General features: G+C 41.6%; 1 protein-coding gene across 1 annotated transcript in view; it reads right to left on the bottom strand.

Moving 5' to 3' along the window:
* Col4a3 (collagen type IV alpha 3 chain) overlaps positions 1-22700 on the bottom strand; it is a 73338-nt gene that overhangs the window by 11903 nt on the left and 38735 nt on the right. The window contains exons 28-43 of the mRNA XM_008825883.3: positions 22455-22556; positions 19382-19479; positions 18771-18921; positions 18094-18207; positions 17000-17167; positions 15718-15807; positions 15245-15379; positions 11140-11238; positions 9814-9903; positions 9379-9518; positions 7031-7157; positions 5781-5861; positions 5305-5403; positions 4843-4890; positions 1642-1827; positions 1014-1144 (exon numbers count right to left, since the gene is read on the bottom strand). Of these exons, the coding sequence (XP_008824105.1) occupies positions 1014-1144; positions 1642-1827; positions 4843-4890; positions 5305-5403; positions 5781-5861; positions 7031-7157; positions 9379-9518; positions 9814-9903; positions 11140-11238; positions 15245-15379; positions 15718-15807; positions 17000-17167; positions 18094-18207; positions 18771-18921; positions 19382-19479; positions 22455-22556 (1859 nt within the window). The remainder of the gene's footprint in view (positions 1-1013; positions 1145-1641; positions 1828-4842; positions 4891-5304; positions 5404-5780; positions 5862-7030; positions 7158-9378; positions 9519-9813; positions 9904-11139; positions 11239-15244; positions 15380-15717; positions 15808-16999; positions 17168-18093; positions 18208-18770; positions 18922-19381; positions 19480-22454; positions 22557-22700) is intronic.

Here is a 22700-nt window from a genome sequence, read left to right as displayed (position 1 = left end):
GTTTATTCAACACCTATTTCTAAGGGACTGAGGAAAACAGAAATGAGCTCTTTAAATGTGCTAATAGAGAACGTGGGAGAGCTGGTGTTGAGGGGAGGCACTCAGAAGTGAGAGATCTCAGGCTGGGAGCCTAGACCAACAAGAACAAGCTGGCATCCCCAAGAGATGAGTGTAAGAGTTCTGCACTGGCATCAAGTAAACATCAACTGCACAAATGAAAAAATGGAGCAAACGTAGTAGCACTTTCTAAGGAAAACGTGAGTGACCTCAGCTGACTGAACCCGGTGTGTGGTCACCTCAGCTGACTGGCCCAAAGGGAATTTGCATTGAATTCCTAAAATGGCAGGAGTGTTCAGGAGGCTGACAAAACTCTTCCTTCCCTTAGTCTGTCTCAGGGAGCTTTGTTCTTATTTCTACTACTGGCTTCATTTTAAAGGGAACTACTGTCAAGCTAGGGCATATTCAGGATAGAAGCAAGGTTGATAGACAATTAAACTAAGAACCAGGTATATATTCGGGTAGGAAATAATAGGGAAGAAATAAAAGCTATATTCAAACACTAGAAGATAAGCAGGGAGGAGAAAAACAGTTCACAGGATAGTAGAGATCATTTTGAAAGCTTACTAGAGGGTAAAAACGACCCTCATTTGGAGGCAGTTGTAAATTACTAGCTATTTCTCCCCACACCACTGGAATTGCTCAGGCTCTAAATAAGCAAGAATCAGGAATGCTGAAGAGATTTGTCTCTATAGACCGAAGAGTTAGACTCATAATCTTTGCAACCCTTAAGATTCTTTGATTTCCTGGGCTCTGTGGGCCCTTGGACACACTGCTCAGATGCATTACAAATAGTGACCTTGTGCTGCCTCTAGGTGTACCTGATCATGACTGTCAGTTCACCAGAGTACAATAGTATTCACATGAATGATGAGCCAATATCAATAGTATCGACAATATACAATATGACTGCAATATAACAAGTCAAAACTGTATTAATAATTTTCCACACTCACCGGATGACCTGGTGGGCCCATGTCTCCTATAGTTCCAGGTAGACCTTCGGGTCCAGGCAGCCCCATAAATCCTTTGTCACCCTTTATGCCTTTTACAAGACTTCCTGGAGGTCCAGGGGAACCTGGCTTACCTGAATTCACAAAGAGCCCATCAGAGTTGCCAGTAAGGAAGCCTGGAGGGTTCTATCATGGATTCTTTGAAATGAAGTATAAATCCTACACCGTGTCATTGCCTCAACATCCTTTCCTGTGTTGCTGTGTGATGGGACTGTGGTAAAGGGGGAGTAAAGTAATGCCAGGGAAGCACCTGGCCCAGCAGGAACTGCCTCTGCTGAGGACTGTCTGCTGAGAAGCATCTGGATGTGATGCGTAGTAGATGCTCAATAAATAGGGCTCTCTTTTAGGATAATCAGTTGTATTTACTAATCTTTCATCCAAGCCATTCTACCCAACACCATCAACAACCTAACTCCACTGCATGTGAGAATGGGGTATGTGGGAAGAATAGAGAAAACCAGAAGCAAAAAACAAACAAAAAACCCTGAAGCCATGGGGTAACATGAAAAAGAGGAAACCTTGCAATGTCAAATGTGACTTTCATTCTGTGTTGTGGAAGGAAACCCTCTACCTGGATTTCCTCTTGAGCCAGGCGGACCTCGGTTTCCTTTTAGGCCGGGGACAATTGCCCCAGGTAGACCTGGTGGTCCTGGGAGTCCTGTGATGCCTGGTGGTCCTCGAGGCCCAACATCTCCCATGGCTCCCTTTCGGCCAGGGAGGCCAGGCCAGCCAGGGGTTCCCCTGTCTCCTTTGGTACCTGCAAAGAAAAAAGCTCAGTAAGTTTCTTTCCCATACCTACAGTTGGGTTTACAATTTGTGGTTACCTTCAGTAATGTAAGCACTTTTCTAGAAATGTTAAAATTCACAATATGTCTTTTAAAGAAGCTGGAGAACAAAAATATAGGTCTGCATTCTTCCTCTGACTTGGTATTGAACTAGGAAAAAGCGTTTCACTATTACAAATCTCTGTTGTATTATTTGTGTGTGTGTGTGTGTGTGTGTGTGTGTGTATTGGTATGTGTGTGTGTGTGTGTGTGTGTGTGTGTGTATAGATGTATATATGAGAGAGAAAACATGGATGCTGTGTGTGTAGAAACCAGAGGTCAACACTGGCCGTCGTCTTCGATCCCTCTCCACCTTAGTTTTTGAAAAAGGGTCTCTCACTGAATGTGGAGCTCACTGATTTGGCTAGGATGCCTGACCAGCAAGTTCCAGGGATCTGCATTTCTCAGCCTCCCCAGTGCTGAGATTACAGATACAACTACTGTATTGCCACCTGAGCCATCTCCCCAACCTCTCTTGTTTAAAAGTGAAAATATACCTGTTCTAGATCAGTTCTTAAAAAAGCACAATATACAAAAAGCACAGTATATGCTCTACCATGTAGATGTAAGCCATAGTTATTATTTTCCTAATTTGACATTATTTATTTACTGATTATTCAGAAGAGTGGAGCAAAGCTGAACTTCATGGCACTAATGTGTGCTTTGGGATTGTTGCTCAACTAGACCCAGACAAGGCTTTAGCCCTGTCTCCTGATTAACTCTTCCCACAGCTGGAAGGCTCGGTTAGCGGGGTAAACATAGCATGGAGTAAGAGAGATCACAACGTAGTAGTGGTTACCGTTTGTCTCAAAAACCGTGCGGATACTGTGTGTTCTCATACCTAGGTGAAAAATGAGGTGCGGACTGAGAATAATGTTCTCTCCCCCTTTCATTCCTCTGCTCTTCTTGAGAGTAAATGGTGTGGACACAGCAGAGAGTGAGGCTGGAGACAGAAGAAAGGTGTGGGTGGGCCGTTATTGGATGGTAGAGACTAGAATGTGATGAAAAATCAGACTGATAATGTTTAAATGTAGGCCTGTGTGTATTCACATCCATTAGTGTTTTAGTGCCTGCCGTTTATGCTTTTTAAATGTTTTATTATTTTTTTATGTGTATGAGTATGTTGCCTGCATGTATGTGAGTGCACCCATGTCATGCAATGCTGTGGAGATCAGAAGAGGGCTTCAGATTCCCCTGGAACTGGAGTTAAGGACAGTTCGTAGCCACCATGTGGATGCTGGGAATTGAACCCAGGTCCTCTGCAAGAGCAGCCAGTGCTCTTAACCGCTGAGCCATCTCTCCAGCCCCCATTTATGCTTTTAAATAAAGTGTCAGTGGATGTCAGCTGGTTTCCAGCTCTGCAGTGCTGTCTTTGTAGTAATGTGAAGCATCTGAGATGACTTGGGTTTTATTACATTCCATGTTCATTAAAATGATTCCTTGTTGGTATTTGGGAGAATAAACTAGTTAAACTAGTTTGTATCAATATACTCTTCATGTTTAGCCGTCCTAGAGGGATTGAGGCAACTGACTGCTTATATAATTGGGCTAGTTATTTTTGAGGCTTTTTTGCCTAAGATATGATTGTTTTTAAGAAAATTTTATTTGCAGTTAAATGCAGATTAGTGCAACTATGTTTTCCTTCCAATGATTTAAGTTTTGTGCTTAGCCTATGTGGTGGTTTGAACAAGAATGTCCCTCATAGGCTCCAAGTATTTGGACATTTTGTCTCCAGTTGGTGGCACTGTTTTGGGAGGTCTTAGAAGGTGTGGCCATGCTGGAGGAAGCACACGTCTCTAGGAGTGGGCTTAGAGAGTTCTTAAGTCTTGTCAGACCTCCAATCACACTCTGCTTCCTGTGCCTGCTTGAAGATGTGAGAGCTTAGCTTCCGCTCCTCCTCCAGCCGCCTCTGCCGCCATGCCTCCCTGCCATGATGGACTCTTGCCCCTTTGGAACTGTAAGCTAAATAAACTCTTCCTTTTATAAGTTCCCTTGGTCATGGTGTTTCTATCATAGCAACAGAAAAGTAACTCATACAGCCTAACAGTATGAGCATAACATTTCTTTTGTGTGCCATTCTAAAAGTAGACATTGAGAGAAGAAAGGCTTGACGAAAGCTCCGGGAGGTGTGGAAACAATGGCAGTCAAATCGTGAGAAGACAAGGGAGGATGCAGCTGCTATCTCCTTTCATAGACCAGTGGTTAAATGAGGCGGCAACCCCAGTCCAATGGTTTCACTGTCAGGCTATCCTTTGCTGGTTCTCATGGCATCAGTAACTATGAATCAAGTGTAATTTCTACTTTGAAATACTGCTGCACTTAGGACACAGGTTAATAAGGGTCACTGAGGTGTGAACACCTTAATATTTTACTTGGTTGCTTTCTCTACAAGATGGAAAATAACTCAGAGTCACTATTGATCTTATTGATCTTAACACTGGTGTGAGAAAGACAAACTTGTAGTCTGTCAAGCAAAAAGTGTGTGTAGATTTGGAGTAACATGCTCACTAAGTTGCCTGCCTGAGGTTGAGAGAGGTACAGGGTAGCCCCTGATAAACCAGCCTGGGGCAGGGCTAGAATCAAGGTGGGATGGGGTGACACTACCACAGTCTCAGAACAACGGGGATGGATGCACAAGACAGCAACTACACCCGCATCCTTTTAAGAGGTAAGACATCAAAATAACCAGCTAGTACCAACAAAAAGAAATGTAAGTTCTTTTTATCTTTAAAACTTTCATAGAAGGAAACCCCAAAGCTGACCTATACTTTTGGATTCATTCCCTTTTGTTGCGATGATAAATATTTGTAATTGAATATTCAGACTGTAAATGTGTTGCCATTGGGATTCTCTCACTTGCTAGGTTAAATTGCTTTATAAGTCAAGCATAGAGAAGTGGATTCTGTTCCTGGAGATGTGTCTTTAGGCCAGGAAGAAGAGTGGCCTACCTGGAACACCAGGGCTCCCTTTGGGGCCTGGATCGGCCCCCAGCAAGCCTGAAAGAAATAAATTTGATATATTAACATCTGTCAAACTTCCTTACATTCTATGTATGTATGAAGTGTATAAAGGAAGTATAGTTACTATACACTTAAGTACTATATTAGAAACCATCAGCTTGATCAGAGAAGACTCATTAAGGCCATGAGGAATTAAAGTGCTCCAAAAAAGTTAGAGGTCAGAGAAAATAAGCAAGGGCTGGTGAGATGGCACAGAGGGTAAGGGCACATGCCGCCAAGACTGATGACCTGAGCTCAATCCCCCAGGACCCACAAGACAGAAGGAGAGAACTAACTCCCGTGGATTATCCTCTAACTTCCTCACATGTGCCATGACACATGCATACCCATACACATGTCCACACAAAATAAATAAATGTAAATAAAAGTAAAGATAATGAGTAACTTTACCTGATTCTCCTTTTTCTCCAGGTGGACCAGGAATTCCATCACATCCTTGGTTACCTCTCATACCCATTGGTCCTGGAGGTCCTGGAAATCCTAGAGGGCCTGAAACAAACAGAAACCAAGAGATAAACCATGCCATTCAGAGAGAGGACCCTTTTCCTTCCAGTGGCCTAATGTGAATGCCATTAGATGTGTGGAAATTTCTCAAAGGTCTTAGTTTTCAGAATTGTAGCTATGTGAAGCTGTATTCACAGCGGATGCCCAGATTAAGAATATTGCAAGGAAGACCACATGGTATTTTATACTGGCAGATACTGCAGTTAGATAGGTAACAGCATCTACCGCACTCTTGTGCATGTTTGTCTGAATGCTGAGTAATTGGACATGCATTCTGTGAGTACAGTGAGCAGAGAGTCTAACCTCAGGGAGAAAGTGTGCTTTCTTCAGGAAAGGGAGCAGAATAAGTCTAAAAATGAAACCTGGATGGCCTGTCATTCCTGGAGGGCCGGGGAAGCCTTTCATGCCTTTGAGCCCCAAGTCACCATCAGGACCCGGCTTTCCTAAGGATGGGGCAGGGAAAGAAACAGAACACCAAGAGAAACGTTACAGCAGCCACTGAGACAGTCAGTTCTTACCTTTGGCTGTGCTCAAGCTGAACATAATGAAACCTGTGGCAGGTCACCACAGACTTCTGTCCTGACTGATGTTTCCCTGGAAAATCACTCAGAGGTGTATTGAATCACCAACCACATAGACCACACAATATTCAACTTACTGCTTAAACTGGGAGTTAACTGCAAATCTATTGAATCCTGGTGTTTGAACAGATAGTTTAAACATTATCTTTACGGAAGACCTGCAGCTCTAACCCAGTAGTTTGGCAGGTGTTTTGTCTTGCTTTGGATTTCCTGTCCAGGGGGCTAGGAATTGAACCTAAGGCCCTGGATGTGCCAGGAAAATGCTGTACCACTGAGCTACAACTCTAGCTGAGGCCATTGTTTTTAATAAGACAAAATGAGAACTTGAGCCCAAATTATAAGCTAATATGAAAGTCATTGTCCAGATCAGAAGTATACCAGGAAAAAAAGGCTTAAAATAGTGTCACACATTGAATTATATTGGCCCCAAAATTTATATATTGAAGTCCTAACTCCCAATATCATGCATTTGGCAATGTGGTTGTTAAAAATTAAACATGAGGTCACCCAACTGGGCCCTAATCCAACATGAGGAGCATCTTTGAGAGCGATCAGGATATAGGCACAGAAGGGTAGATAGAGAGAGCCTTTGCCAAGCTGAGTTTACGCAAGAAGTCAGCTCTACCTGCACCTTGATCTTAGACTTTTGGATTTCAGAACCTCGAGAAAAGTTACTTCTGTTGATTCAGCCGCCCAGTCTGTGGCGTTTGTTATGGAAGCTCAGCTAACTCATTCAAACATAAGCTCACTCACAAAGTGGCCTTTCGTGTCTCCAGGTTGAGTTTGTTGAGGCAGAACTTTGGAAGTTTTGATTACAGAAGCAGGCTTTTAGATTTCAGTCCCCCCAACAGTAAAATTAGGTTCTTGATTCATTCACTGTTTCATAGTGTCTTAGAGTTTAAAGTTCAACGCTGAATAAAACAATTGTGCATACCTATAATTGGCTTTCTGTTTATAAAGGTGGTTCCATAAGGTAAGTGTCAGACCACACATACCGCCTCCATCTTCCAGAACGGTAAAGCCAGGCTCACCTGGGGGACCGGCACTTCCGGGACTCCCAGGGGCTCCCTCGCGTCCAGCAGGCCCTGGCTGTCCAGGTGGACCAGGTGATCCTCTTTCTCCTTTCTTTCCTTTGTCACCTGGCAATCCCGGATCTCCCTTAAATTCAAACACCTTTAAGGTTCTCATATAAGCGGGATATGTGGTTAGGTTTAAGTAAAAACTTTATTCATTTTTCATTCCCTACTAAGTATCTGCCATGGGACAGTACCATGGCAGGGGTGGGGAATCAGTTAGTTGTGGGGTCCAATATGAAATGAAAATCTAGCTCTCTCTCTTTAAAAATAGTGAAAGGGTTTCAGAGAACAACAGTAGAGCATTAAATCAAGATGGGGTCCTGGTTGGCATCGGGCCTTTGTGACCACAGTTCCTACCACTGCTGGCATAAGAAAATACTTGTGACAGCTCACCTCTGGCTTCTGCCCTGGCAGATATTTCCTCCAGAAATTACACAGAAGTACATTGAATCACTGACCACACAGACTGCTCAGTATTCAACTTACTGCTTAAATTGGGAGTTAATTGAAAAGCTACTGAAAAGATAGTCCAAATATCTTTTTATAAGACCTGCAGCTCTAACCCAATAGTTAACAGATGATGCCCACAGCCTGTGCCTTCATGGACTTCAGAGACCAGCATGGAGATAACATCAAATAATCATTCAAGTGGATAATCACAAAAACTGTAGTGATCAACAACGAATAAGAAATAGGCCAAATGGTTATGTGTCCTGCAGATACGCTGCATGAAGACACATATATGCCAATCACATGTTTAAAAAACCTTCAATGATTTGATATTCATCTCATCTGTATTTCAGATTAATGATAGAACATGTAGGTTTGATGGTGACAAAATTTTGATGCGAGTGGATTACAAGATAATACTCTGTTATTATGAATCTCTAACCCAATTACAAACCAACTTGTGTTCAATGCACAGTTTCTGAACTTTTCATCTGATTGTTACCTATGAAAACCCAGAATCTAAATGGTGCTATTAATGAGCTGAACATGATCAAATAAGATTGCTTATTGAGAAAATATTCTCATGAATGGTATGTCCCTGGTTTTCTGAGAAATAAGTTTAAATAGGAAGTGGGAAAATAGTCTGAGCTTCAAGTAATGAAAGCTTGTCATCTTGAGTCTTTTCAGGTTCTAAATTTTTTTCTCTCTTATTTTGACAATTACTACTGTATAAAATGGAAACAATAATAACAGTATTTTTGTTGTGGTTTTGAGACAGGGACTTATTTAGCTTAGGCTAAAGAAAAAGAGGAAATTTTAATAGAAAGTGCTATTCTATTGGCTCAGGAAAAGACAAGATTCCCTAAGCAATAACTGCTGTTTGGAACCATGTATCCTTAAGCATCAGATAAAAATAAATAGGCTCCCTCTACGCTGGGTGTGGTGGCACACACCTTTAATCCCAGCACTCGGGAGGCAGAGACAGGAGGATCTCTGTGAGTTCAAATCCATCCTGGTCTACATAGTGAGTTCCAGGCTGGCTGGGGCTATAGGAAGACCCTGCCTCAAAAAGGCCAAAAAAAGGAAATGTGCGTTCAAAGATTTCATGTTTAATTTCAGGGGATTCCTGGGTCTCTACGGTGCTACAAGTTTCTCTAGGAAGGGCCAGGGTGAATAACCTCTGCTTAGTGGACTTGATATTAGTGGCTATACTGTTCTAGCTCTGGTTCTTAGGGTAAGTGTTGCAGAAGCCAAGGCTTGCAGGAAAAAGCAGGCAAGCCCCACGGAAGCACTGAGTTCCTGCCACAGCTTTGAAAGGCTTTGACATCCGCCCTCAGTCTGACAACATAAGCACTAGGAAAGAACATTGAAGAAGGTAAAAACATTCTGTAATGAAGTACAAGTATCTGAAGTTCTACAACAAGCAGGGCAAATACGTATCTTGGGGTTTTGTTTGCTTTTTGATGGTGCTGCAGCTATTTTATTTCATACATTTTATTATGTCTTAGTAAGACAAAGAGTTTTGAGTATATAATGTAAAAATTCTGTATGAAATAAAGCCTTAGCGAAGACTGGCCAGTTTGTATCCAAAAGAAAGAAACCATGCCTGGTCAGCTGGCACAGGCCTGTCATCACTGCCATCTTCTGAGAGCACGCTTAAACTGCAGGGACAGGGATATTCTTAGTGGCTGAAACAGACTTTCCAAAGCTGAGAACGAGAACCGCTGTTGTGGAAATGGGGGCTTTAATGGTAATGTTCTATTTTTTTTCTACCAACACTGAATCTGGATCTTTCTTGGTATTTTAAGACTCCTGCCTTTGCCAAAGCATGACTGTTTCAGTGAACTATATACCTTTGGTCCTGGTGGTCCTAGCCTTGCACCTTCTGAATGACCTGGCTCTCCCTTATCTCCTTGAGGACCAGGAATCCCTGGTGGGCCTGGTCTTCCAGCTAGACCCAGTGGCCCAAAAATTCCTTTTTTGCCTTTGGGACCTGAAATGAGGAAAGATACCAGGTAAGACAGGTGACCTTTGTGTAAGCCATTGTCCCATTAGAAGACAGATGTTCAGAATCATGAATACCAGGCCATGCAGCGTATGATTATTACACAACATATTTATCTTACTCTCACACGTACTCTAGTTGTGTATAATACCTCTGTCTAAAAGCATAGCTTGTTGTTTGACATGAACTTTCTGGTAAATGAGAAAACCAACCAACCCGCAGCGTAGAAAACCCATCATTTTGGCCTATTGTGTGTGAGCTTGTGGGCTCTTCAGAGGATTACCTGGCACACCCATATTCCCCATGCTTCCCGGCATGCCCCACGGCCCTGGTCCTCCCGGATTTCCATTGCTTCCACGATCTCCTCTAGGGCCTCGAGAAAAAATAGCGTCACAAGACCTGCACAGTGTCTGGGCATTGTGGGTGCTCCATATAGATATAATGCTTGCTTGAGTGCATGAACATGGAATGAGGCTAGCTGGTTGAGATACTTGGATGAACTGTCCTTTTGTGTTCAGCTAGGGCAAGGATGGGACTTAGAATACAGAAAACTAGATAAAGTGAGAGTCCTGTTATTAGGTCTGCATTTCAAACATCAACACCATCCTAGGACCATCAGCGGCAGAACAGGGTGGGCTCCTGTGGCTGACTGCACAGTAATACATTTCTGACAGCATCCTGAAGTTTCCATGTAATTAATTTTTGTTACTGAGGTGGCTGGGGACTAGGAGATGCTCTAATAACTTAAAAACTACTTTGAAAACTCGGTAACTTGTTTAAAAAAGCAAAAATAAAAATGGCTACAACACTAATTTTCTTTAAGTTTTTATTTGAATGACTCACCTTCTTGGCGTCTATCAATCTGAATTTCATTTTTCTTTCCTTTATTGTGTGTGTGTGTGTGTGTGTGTGTGTGTATTGCCTGCGTGTAGGTAAGTGCGCCCGTGTCGTGCAATGCCCACGGAGGTCAGAAGAGGCTGTCAGATCCCCTGGGACTGGAGTTACAGACAGTTGTTAGCTGCCATGTGGGTGCTGGGATTTGAGCCCAGGTCTTCTTTAAGAACAACTAGTGTTCTTAACCATTGAGCCATCTCTCCAGCCCCTACGGCATTAATTTTTGAAAAATATTTTTTATGTGTATGAACTTATTGTCTGCATGTAAGTGCACCCATGTTGTACAGTGCCCACAGAAGTCAGAAGAGGGCATCAGATCCCCTGAAACTGGAGTTACAGATGGTTGTTAGCACCATGTAGCTGCTGGGAACCAAACGTGGGTCCTCTGTAAGAACAGTCAGTGCTCTTAATCACTGAGCCATCTCTCCAGCCCTAGAGTACTAATTTTTATCTTTGATATATGAATTTATTATAATTGTCACTAATAATATCAGTCATTTCAAAACAAAACTTTGAGTATAAAAATGAACCCACGTGTAGGCTATTTTTCAGTTGATACACGCCAGCTACAACACACCTTCATTTCGCCATAATTTAGAACACATTTCTTCTGGCAGAATTTATGTTCAACTCAGTAAGTCTAGAAATAAGTTTTATTACATGCAGATCTAGGTAAGCTTAAACCATGATATTTCTTTTGGAGAGTCATCAATACCTGGAGGGCCTGGTGGCCCAGGTGGTCCTTGGATGCCTTTCAGACCTGGTGTCCCTGGAATGCCCCTGTTTCCCTTTCCACCTGGATTTCCTACAAATCCTACAGTTAAAGACAAGATTTTAAAAATACATGATAGGGAATTAAAGATATAGCTCAGTGGTAAAGTGCATCTCTAAAATGCTTGAGGCCCTGAGTTCCATCCAGCGCTGAAACATTGAAATTGCATCAGATTCACCCACATTCTGGTTTAAATTCATGGGCTACTGCATAATACAGAATCACACATCTTATAAGCGCATAGAGAGGTGTGGGCTTTTTAGAGGCATATTTAATGAGATAAGATGTACAGTGTCTGGCATGAGTCCGTTCTCAGTGAACACCAACAAGTATCATCACAATATGCATTCAAAGGGCATCGAAAGGCTGGGTGTGGTTCAGCAGAACACTCCCTCGCACGTGTGAGGCACTGGGTTTAATCCCCAGTACTTCAAGCAATAACAACAAAGCATTTTAAGACGTAGTAACCTAAATACTTCATTTTTATACTAAAAGATTATATTATGCAATTCTCATATAAATGATTCCATTCTCAATCCATATGTTAAGATTATTATTTATTAGGCATTGGGTGAAGTCAAAGAGCCTATCTAAAAATCATACTGCCAGTCAGTGACAACACTGGAGTTTGTGACAGCACTACATGGCCTGAAAGCTCCCAAACTCCCCAGAGCATTATTCCATTTTCCCTGAAAACTCAGCTTTGATCAATCATTGATGTTCATCGAAACTCTTTTACTGACAGTCAATTACAAACTTCCTTAACTTCATGGAATATTCTACAGTCCGTCCATGGCCTGGCCTTGTGCCTCTTCCTGCTTATACACGTATTTACATACGGGTTGAGTGTCTAATTAACAGACAGGTCTTGTGCTGTGTTCTGGAAACAAAAATAAATCATGCTTCTCTTCCCAAGTTTCCAGTGCTTAATTGAGGAGACAGCCAAGTAAATAATTGCCACCCAGTGAGATGAATTCTGTCACTGAGTTGGGTACAATAGGCTGCACAGAGAAGAATGTCTGGACGGGGGACTGTTTTGCAGCTCATCATCTAAGATCAAATGTAGTTAATTGAGTGGATAAAGCTTTGACCGAGACAGGGTTTCCAGGCCAGAAAATAGCCTGTGTAAAGAGAGGAGGGCAAGAGAAGGTCAGGTTGTTTTGCATCTCTGGCTTTCCCATTTATGTCATTTATCGTGATCAAAGAATATATATTGTTCAGAGTGTGCCTTTGCTGTAGACTGTAGGTCAAATCTGGGCTTCATTTTTGTTTATTTATTTTTAGTTATTATTATTACTACTATTATTATTTGTGTGGGTATGATAATGTCTCTGTGGGCATGAATGTTAGAGGTCAGAGTAAAACTTGGTGCAGTCTTTTGCCTCTTTCTGACTTTATGTGGGTTCCAGGAATGGAGCTCAAGTAGCCAGGCTTGTATACTAAGCACTTTACCCACTGAACCATCTCTCAGGTCCTGACTTGATTTTATATAGCTTGAGAGCTAAGGGTTTTGTTTGTTTATTTGTTTGTTTTTTTTTAAACATTTAAAGGTTTATAAAAACAAAGATAAAAACAAAGTCAAAGAAAAATATGCCCACAAAGAAAATGTATGCCCACAAAGCCTAGAATATTTACTATTTGGCTACATAGTGAGATCCTATCTCAAACTGTTGCTGATGGATCGACATTACAGAGGTCAAGATAATATATTTCCTTTTGCTGTTCTGTCTGTACTTTGCAACTATGTATCAAAAAAGCAAAGCAAAAGGAAACACCTTTAACACATAGTGTACTTTGGTTTAATATACTTTAGAATATTGTTAGAAGCAAAGAAATAGCACACGTGCCTTTATACTTTACAAAAGGAATTATTTCACTTCATATTAATACTGGCTGTGCACTTCGGCCATGAGAGGCCGGTGTTGGCTTATATACACATAGATATGCTTCCTCTTCCTAGTTTTGCCAAAAGTGTTTCCAATGCTTCCCAAATCGTGTAAGCTCCTCTAGTGAGGTGGTGGTGCTCAGTGAGGACTGGAAATTTGTGCATTTTTGTTGTTGTTTGGTGGCTTGGACCAGCCCTTAGAGTTTTATGAAACCCATCTTTCTATTTTCTTGCTGATGGGGTATGGCAGTCTTCTGTTTGCACGACAACTACTCCGCCTCTTCCGCAGCCGGCTAAATGACAGCCACCTGGAAAACTTTTGCTTCCTAGCTTTCCCTTAAGCAAAAGAAATACTACCTATAAACTGATCTTTTAAATGATTAGCTACTTCCAGGCACCTCCTTAGCTTGGTAGGCAGCCCATCAGTCTCATAAAGGATTAGCTATTTCCTCTGTTGGCAAATTGATTGGATTGATCAGATATCCTCAGGACCTTCTCCATCTCTCTGGGAGGGTTATTCAATCTCTCTACCTGGGCTGCAGCACCCTGTGCAGTTTTATTTTATTTTTTTTACATATTCTTGGCCTATAAATCCTTATGCACCAAGCATACTAATATATTTATTAGCATAGTTCTCAAAACACATAAGAAATTTCGGCAGCATGACACAGCGTTGCAACCACGAAACATTTTCCTTTATTCTTTTTCTGCTATGAATGTCCATCTACAAAGGTCCCATTTATCCAGAAATTCTCTTTTCCTAAAATTGCTTGGGATTAAATTTGATAAAGGGAACTAAATTTTGAGCACTGCTTAAATTTGGCTTTAAACTAGTTGCATTAATCTTATGACTAAAACAGCAAAAACCACCTGGATGATTTGCAATAATTTGTATTGACTTGAATTTCAGCCCAGTGGCCACATACTGCAAGTCACCATATTGCTGAAAAGTTCAAGTTCGTATGAACATATTTTCTTCTTATTTTCTACAAATGCCTTTGAACATGAGAAGGTATTTTTGAATGCAATCAGAAAAATCCATCCTGATAGTTAACAGAATAAAGTAGAGTTTGTGGCAGAAATTTACATTTCCACCAAGACTTATTTTTGTTGTTGTTTTGCTTTTTGAGACAAGGCTTTATTGTGTAGCCCAGGCTACCCTCAAACTCACAATTCTCCTGCCTTAGCTTCCTGAATGTTGGGATTACAGGGTTGTTCCTACATTATACCTGGCTCATCATGAAAATTTTAAGGAAAGTAATATTATTTATTTTACTGGTTTATATGAGTCTATTTTCATGTGCCTTCATAATAAACCTGGAGCACATTCCTCTATCTCCCTACGCTATTTCCTATTGGTCTTCTTCGTCCTGTCCACAGTTTCACTTCTAATTTTATTTAATCTACAACATACATGATTTTGTTTATCAATATAAAGTCTACCCACAAATGGAAAACATATGATATTTTCCTGAGAATGACTTAATTCGCTTAATACAACTTTCTCTGGTTGCATCCATTTTCCTGCAAATGACATAAATTTGTTCTTCCATTCCATTGTATATAACACCACATTTTCTTATCCATCCCTCTGTTGATGGATGCCTAAGTTGATACCATAACTTAGGCATTACAAGTATTTGCAATAAACCTGGATATGTAAGTATCTGAAAAATTTTCTAAGGATTTCATATTTCCCATACTTGTCAAAAAGAGGATTTTGATGGCTCAGTGGTTAAGAGCACTGGTTGCTCTTAGAGGACCTGGCTTTGGTTCCCAGCACCCACAGGGCAGCTAACAACCATTCTTAACTACAGTTCCAGGGGATCTGACACCCTCTTCTGATCATGGCACTGCATGTGCGTGATGATGCACTTACATGCATGCAAAACACCCATACAAATAAAATAAAAATAAATAAATTTTAAAAGAGAATCTTAAGGCTCATAATTTTTAAATTGGCTACTATAAATATAGAGTACCAGAATGTAGAATTAACCTAGAATAAAAATGAATGCATTCAACAGCCAAACCAATGTTGTTCAAACTCGGCCCCCACCAGCTGCAGGTGACTAAACAGCTCTCATCTGTCAGTTAAAGAGATATGCCTGAATGGTGTCTCAGTCCCAGATCAGCTGAGTCTAAGCATAAAAAGTTCTTTACCTTTGAGCCCAGGTTCTCCTTTGTCTCCCTTTAAGTTTGCTATTTGGGAAGGCCCCGGGTGCCCTTTCTCTCCTGGTTCACCTTTGGGTCCAGGCCATCCTCTTTCACCCTTCAGTCCCCGAATTCCAGGGCTACCTGACAGACAGGAATAACCACATCCGATCCTTAGCTCCTTAAGCAGTGAGTCAGAATTCAAAAGGTAATAAGAGTGTACAATAAAACAGAACAAAAAAGGTCAACAGTGCTGAGGTAGTTTCTCCAAACACACAGCCACGTAAACAGTGCTTATGTAAGTTTGCAGCGAGAAAGCAGAATCGATTCAGATGGGCAAAGGGAATCAGAAACCAGCAAATTCAAGTACAGTCTTCTCTCAGAATTATTTTTCCTCAAAGAACAAACTGTAATTTATTTTGCCACTAACTAAGTGAACACCATCCCTGCCCCCTGCTACCAGGAAAGACCCCATCACTTACCCCTCTGCCCCTGAGAGCCTGGCTTCCCAGGAGGTCCTGGAGGGCCAGTGGTTCCAGGATAGCCCATCATTCCAACGTCTCCTTTCCTACCTACAGGAACAAATTAACACAAAGTAGCACATGATGTACAGAATGTGAAAGGCAACATATTCCAGAAAATAAAAATAATGTATACTTAGATGTTGGGAGTGGACGGCTTTTGTGTAGGAGATGGGTCAGTAGTGGTCTTTTAAAATTTCATCTGACTGGATGTCAGTAGCAGCAAATCACACTTACAGCTAAGAAAAGAGTGCAGTGAAGCCATGGTGTGTTCTGGTCTCACCTCCTTCCTATATACCTTTCTTTTTTTTTTTTTCACAACACTTGATTGAAGTTAGTTTTTTCTTCTTTGTTTTTAAGTAGCATACAAAACAATGGGGTTCATTATGGCATTCTTTCATATATGCCATTATATTTTTTGTTCTTATTCCTCCTAAACTTGGTTTTAAAATTTTATTTTGTATTGCTTTACTAGTATGACAGAAACAGTTTCATCTATTGATGTGGCTCCAGTGCCAAGAACATGCTGGCACTAGAGCAGCCCAACAATGTGAGCCAATCTCCTCTTGAAGAGACGATCAGGGAGGTCCTTATGTTATGAAGAAACAGGACATTCTCTCCAAATTAGGAACCATAAAAATAACCATAAAGTTTAGAACTTAGGAAGAAATATTATGAACAATTCTATGAAAACAGTGTAGCTAACTTAAATATATGGTCAAATTCCTAGAGCAACACAGACAGAACCAAAACTGACTCAGAGGATACGGAAAATCAAACAGAAATGCACGTGAGGAGACTGAACTGTGAATTCTAAGACTTCCCCAAAGCAGCAGTTCTTTGTAAGCTTTCCTAGAAAAGACACTGGGAGGAAATTCACCTGCCGGCTTGTTCTATACAAGGCCAGCATTGACCTGATACCCAAAAAAGACAGAGGCATCACAAAAAAAGGACTGACTAGTGACCCTTGTGAATACAAATGCAAAAATCTCAATAAAATACCAGCAGGCATCTTATATAAAAACGACTCCAGAGCAAAACCAGCCATATCCCAGGTAAGTATAAAATGTGACTGTCCTGTCACCAGCTCCTCTGCTGCTTGATTCCTGCCTTCTTAGAAATAGTTCAAAAGGAAAAACATACTAGCTAGAAGAAAAGTACAGGCTCAAAAGCCTGTGCCTATACACAGTGCACAGAGCCCCTTCAGGGAAAAATGCAGAAGATAAAGGCACGAAGAAGGTACCTGGTGGCCCCGAGGATCCTGGAGCTCCTGGATAACCCTTTTGGCCAGGTGATCCCATCTCACCTGGATGACCTGGTATTCCTCGTGGTCCAGGTTCTCCAGGGATGCCTGACCTATCCAAGCCTGGGATGCCCGGATCTCCTTTTGGCCCTGTGACACCTTTTCTACCTAAATACAAGCAAACAAATTGAGTAAGTGAATGAATGGATGGATGAAAGAGTGAATTAACAACTGGTTTCCCTACCAATTTCGAAAGCATTTTATGGTTAGATACTTGGCTGTGTGATGTTGGCCACACTTGTCTGTGTATGTTTATTATCCCCCTCTAAAATTTCTCAAATCCCTCTTGCTCTGTTTCAGTGATTCATGAAGAAATAAAAACATGGTGCTTATGTCTATTTCCAAGTCCTGCAGGCACATTCTGGCACTGCCCTTTCTGGCTGTCACTCAGTCTTTCACCTCAGATATAAGAAGCTGCTAATGAAGGTGAGCTGCTGGGTGCTTCTGAAAACACCAGTGCCACTGCAATAATTAAGGTGTTCGTCAAGAACTTATTTGTGAACATGTAGGTTGAACGCTAGCCTGCAGACACTAACAGAGTTCTAAAGAGCTTTTCTCAGGAACAGTTAGTAGTCCTGGTTGAAAGGAGCCAGTAAGAGATAGCAAGTTTCACATTATCTGGAGCTTGTTAAACTGGTAACTTTGTATATTTTCTCTATTTTAATAATTATAAATTTACTATTTTAATATGCTTATGGAAGTTTTCAAAGTAAATACTGATTGAAAGTTTATGTATATGAATAGATATTAATAACATCTCTCTCATCTAATGTGTTTATGGAGTCCATGTTTTCTGACATAAAATGTGCAAACAAACTCACTATATTAAGTTCACCTTTCCTCCTGAATGCACAGTGGTGCATACTGCTGTTTGCAGCAGACCCGTAAGAGCCAGGCTTATATTTCTAAAGTAGCGTGTCTCACTAAGCAGCAGTAAGGACCAGCAGCTAGACAGCCCCATGTTAAATGCAAAGCGCAGGCCAGAGGCCACATCCCCTGCCTCCCTAGCTCCTGGTTAGGCGCCTTCCTCTTACCTGGTTGCCCTTTCAATCCATTTAAGCCTGGAAGCCCTGGGGCTCCCCTAGGTCCCTGTATGCATGTCCCTGGGGGTCCTTTTGCTCCGGGGGGTCCAGGCTGCCCTGGGTCTCCTGCAAAAGACATTCCAAGAGTTTGCTCAGTTGCCAAAACTTTTAAGTTCTAGTATTGCTGCCCCCTCATCTTTCTGTAACTTCACCCCCCTGGTCAGACCTGCATTTAATGCCATCAACATTCTTCTATGCAGGATACTATGAAAAGAGAAAGAAAAAGCCAGGTGTGGTGGAGCATGCCTTTAGTTCCTGCATTCGGGAGGCAGAGGCACGTGGATCTCTGTGGGATGGAGGCCAGCCTGGTCTACATAGAGAGTACCAGGCCAGCTGGGGCTACAGGGAGACCCTGTCTCAAAAAGACTGAAAGAGAGAGAGAGCGAGAGCGAGAGCGAGAGCGAGAGAGAGAGAGAGAGAGAGAGAGAGGCAGGGGGAGAAAGAGAAGAAAGAAGGAAGAGAGAAGGAGGGGAAAGATAGAGCGGCATACTGAACTGCAGAGAGGTTAGGTCTTGCAGAGTCCATTCATTCATTCAAAGTGTGTTGGGGCCTCTAGAGCACCTATGCGCTCAGCTTGCTGCATTTTAGTGTAGCTCACAGTGCAGAAGTGAACACCGTTGCTATTGTACCTCGAGGTCCATCAAGCCCTCCTTTTCCTGGAATTCCAGGGAGGCCTGGAAGCCCAGGGAGGCCAATGTCTCCACTTTCCCCGGGATTGCCTCCTTCTCCTGGAAAACCTGGTTTTCCTGGTTCTCCAGGCCCGGCTCGTGCTGGTTCTCCCTGTAACACAGAAATTATACTAGTTCTCCAATATAATGTTTACCAATTCTCTTTGCTAAGGATGCTCTAAGTCTGTTTGCATAGACACTACAATTCAACCAATTTTTCCCTTTCAACTTTAGTTGCTGACTTTGCTATAAGATTTTGCTGAAGGCCAATTCAGGATGTGCAGGTGCCACATGGTGAGAAGATTGTGTACTTTGAATGTTTATGAAGCCATTAAGGAGGAACCAAACATGCAAGGCTGCCAGTAACACCTTCTATTTTCCTTTCCAAAAACGGAAACAGACCATCCGAAGAAACTTAAAAAACAACCACAACACAACAACAAAACCTAGTATCTTTACCTACAAATACACTGACAGTTTCTAAACCCATCTTGCCTGGTGGGGACATCTCAACTGGCTGATTGAAGTTGCTCCCCCCACCCCATCAGTCTTGAGTTTTAGTCTCTGCAGACCTTAGCTCCTGGGAGGCCTGGGTGTCCAGGAAGGCCAGGCTCTCCCCTTTCTCCAGGACAGCCAGGTGATCCTTTGTTTCCTGGAAAACCTTGATCTCCTACAGAAAAAAACAAAACAGAAGCAAGATACATTGGCTTAGTTGTTTTGAAAAATATGAGCAGTATTTCTTTTACCTTATTGTTGCGAAAGTCAAAAGTGCCTGGAATGTAGAGCATGGCCACCAGGCCAGATACCTCCTAGTGAGGACAGCCGGAAACTGGGCCACTCCATTCTAGATACACTGTCTCTTACCCAACAACCCCCAAGCAAAACTATTAGGCCTCTAATCCTTTAATCTTAACTGGGTCCCTTGTAGATCATGTGACTGGAGGACAGGACAAAGGCAACATAGTCTCAGAAGCTCCCTCCCTCCCCTCACCTGCCTGCCGGCCAGAAACCCAACCCCCCCACACCTCCTTGCCTGCAAAACTTTCCTATATAAACCTCTGCTTCCACCATAATAAACGAGCTGTCTGCTGACACAGTCTCCCAGGGGTGTTTTCTCCCCTCATTCTTGCCACCACCCAAGGCCTCCCTCCCCGCACCATTCTCTCTCCTCGCCCTGACCTTCTGCTGTTCCTGGCAGAAGCAGAGTTCAAGCTGAGGGGAGGCCAGCACTTTATCAAATATTTTTATGAGGCATCCATCTAGATATAGATGTTTGTATGAAAGCTTGGATGATGGTAAAACCAGCTGTTTGCATACTTGTTAGCAGTTAAAAAGAATTGAATTTCAAGTCAATTTATACTGGTTCTCAATTAAAGAAAAATGACTTTTGTCACTCTTGGTTTTTAATATGGCTACAATTCTGATTCAGTAGTTGTTCAAACTGTGTTAGCCATTTGACCAACTTTGTTTTTATTTTTATTTAATTAATTAATTTGAGGGTTTTTTTCTTTTTTCTTTTTTCTTTTTTTTTTTTTTTTTTTTTGAGACAGGGTCTTCCTGTAGTTCCAGCTAGCCTGGAACTCACTAAATACACAAGGCCCGCCTCAATCTCAGAAAACTCTGCCTGCCTCTGCCTCCCAAGTGAGTGCTGGGATTAAAGGTATACACCACCACACCTGGTTTTTTCTTTTTTTTCTTTTTCCCCATTGACCAGACTGTCCTCAAATTCATAGGGATCCAGCTGTCTCTGCCTCCCGAGAGATGGCCCAACATTATTTTTCTAGTCTGCTTTACTCAGTGTTCAGCTAAGTGGGTCTTCATGCACATGTCCATGCAAGCATGAACCAGATCAAGACAGAGTTCTTTCAACACCTCAGGTAGCTTTCTTTACCAAAGGCTGCCCATGAGTATCAAGCCCTAATGCTCTGGAGCACCCATTGTATGGAATGAATTAATTTCTTTTTTGTATTTATAATAGGACAGAGGAGAAAGGAGTCCCACATATCATTTTCTGTGCTATGTGGTATTATGTAAGGGGCAACAGCAGCAAGACAACATTTAGAGAATGCCTTCATACCCCTAATTTGACCAGTGTTGGATCCATGGCTAATTCACAGGATTTTATAGGAGTCATTTGGTCCAGCTCTGAAGCTGTAAGTCTACTTTCAAAGAGCTCTTGGGCCAATTCTGCTCCTTGTGGTTTATGGTATTTGTCCAGAAAGTGAATCCATAGAGTTGCAAAGTTAACATGCAACTTGTTAATGGAGTGTTCAGGAAAGACTAGGCAAAATATGGTCCATATTCATAGGCCTGACATGGTGGCACATGCCTGTAGTCCCAGCACTTGGGAAGCAGAGGCAGGCAGATCTCTGTGAGTTCAAGGCCAGCCTGGTCTACATAGTGAGATCCAGGTCAGGTGGGGCTACAGGAAGACGCTGTTTCAAAAAGACGGAAAAAAAAAGAAAGGGGGCCATTTGGAGGACTAAGAAGAAATCCATGAAGTTGGAGTCAAAGCCATTCTTGAGACCATGTGAGAAACATCATTATATTTTCCTTTACAAATATACATAAATTAAAATCAGCATTCCCTTATTTGGACATAACTAATGTGTAATAATCACTGATTGCTTATTAATTCAAGAGATTAAACACCAAAAAGTGGATTACAGTTTTTAAGATTTATTTTTATTATTTCTAAATTATGTATATGTTTGTCTGTCTTTGTCTCTGACTCCGTCTCTCTCTTTCTCTCTGTGTTTGTATGTGCACATTCATGTGGTTGCTGGTGGTGGAGGCCAGAGGCATCAGATCCCCTGGAGCTGGAGTTATGGGCAGTTGTGATCCACCAGACATGAATACAGGGAATGAAGCTCCAATCCTTTGGAAAAGCAGCAAGTGCTCTTGACCACTGTGCCAACTCTCCAGCCCCCAGTGGATTATTATATTTTAACAAACATTTAAATAATATTGAAACAAACATGAAGTTATCATAAAGCCTGCCTGTAATAGTCTATGGACTGCGTTTCCTTCTATGTCAACCTGACCAAAATTTTCTTTGATATGTTTATTACATGAGTACCAAGTTATTGTTCAATACCAGGATCTGGATATTCTGGAGTATCTCCATTTTGATAAACAAACAAACAAATGTCAGAATATTTTCTTAAAAGAAAGTAACTTCTGTATTTTGAAGTTCATAGGGAAATCAGCTATTCTGTTTTTTTTGTTTTGTTTTGTTTAATACTGGCAGTTGACCCCAGGGCTCATGCATGCTAAACATACTATCACTTCACTCTGTCCCAGCCCTGTTTGAGATTTGAGTTAATTTCTTATTTAAAATGTGTGAAAAGTATATAAATTTAAGAAGTGTAGGTGTAAACAGAAAATCCTCATAGCCAGAAGAAATTGCTATTACCATTTTGGTGCATTTTCTTACAGGTTTTTGTGTGCTTTAAAAAGCATAATAGGAGATGAGATTACATAAGTGTCTGTGAATTCTGTCTTTTCACCCAATATTGCTGTGAGAGTTGAAGATTCCTGGAAAGCATCATTTTAGCGGGGTATCGTGGGTATTTCCTATTTTGTTCTCTATTCATGATTATTGCTTCTCAATGTCTGCACCACATTTTAAAGTGTTTAATTTACCCTTAGGTCCAGGAGGCCCAGGAAATCCAACTCCTGGAATTCCTGGTTCACCATCAGGTCCGGGAAGACCAGGATCACATTTTCCCACAGGTCCAGGTAAGCCTTAAATATATACACACATATACACATACATCAGTAACTTTCCTTCATTTGTTTTTGAAAGAAATCATCTTTATTCTCTGTGTCATTGTAATGCTTTTTTGGAAATTATGCAATAATTTTAATATAACCTCAGCCCTTCTCCCC

Source organism: Nannospalax galili, unplaced genomic scaffold (genome assembly GCF_000622305.1).
Source record: "Nannospalax galili isolate Female #2095 unplaced genomic scaffold, S.galili_v1.0 scaffold127, whole genome shotgun sequence".
Lineage (NCBI taxonomy): Eukaryota > Metazoa > Chordata > Mammalia > Rodentia > Spalacidae > Nannospalax > Nannospalax galili.
This window is presented reverse-complemented; position numbering and strand designations above follow the sequence as displayed.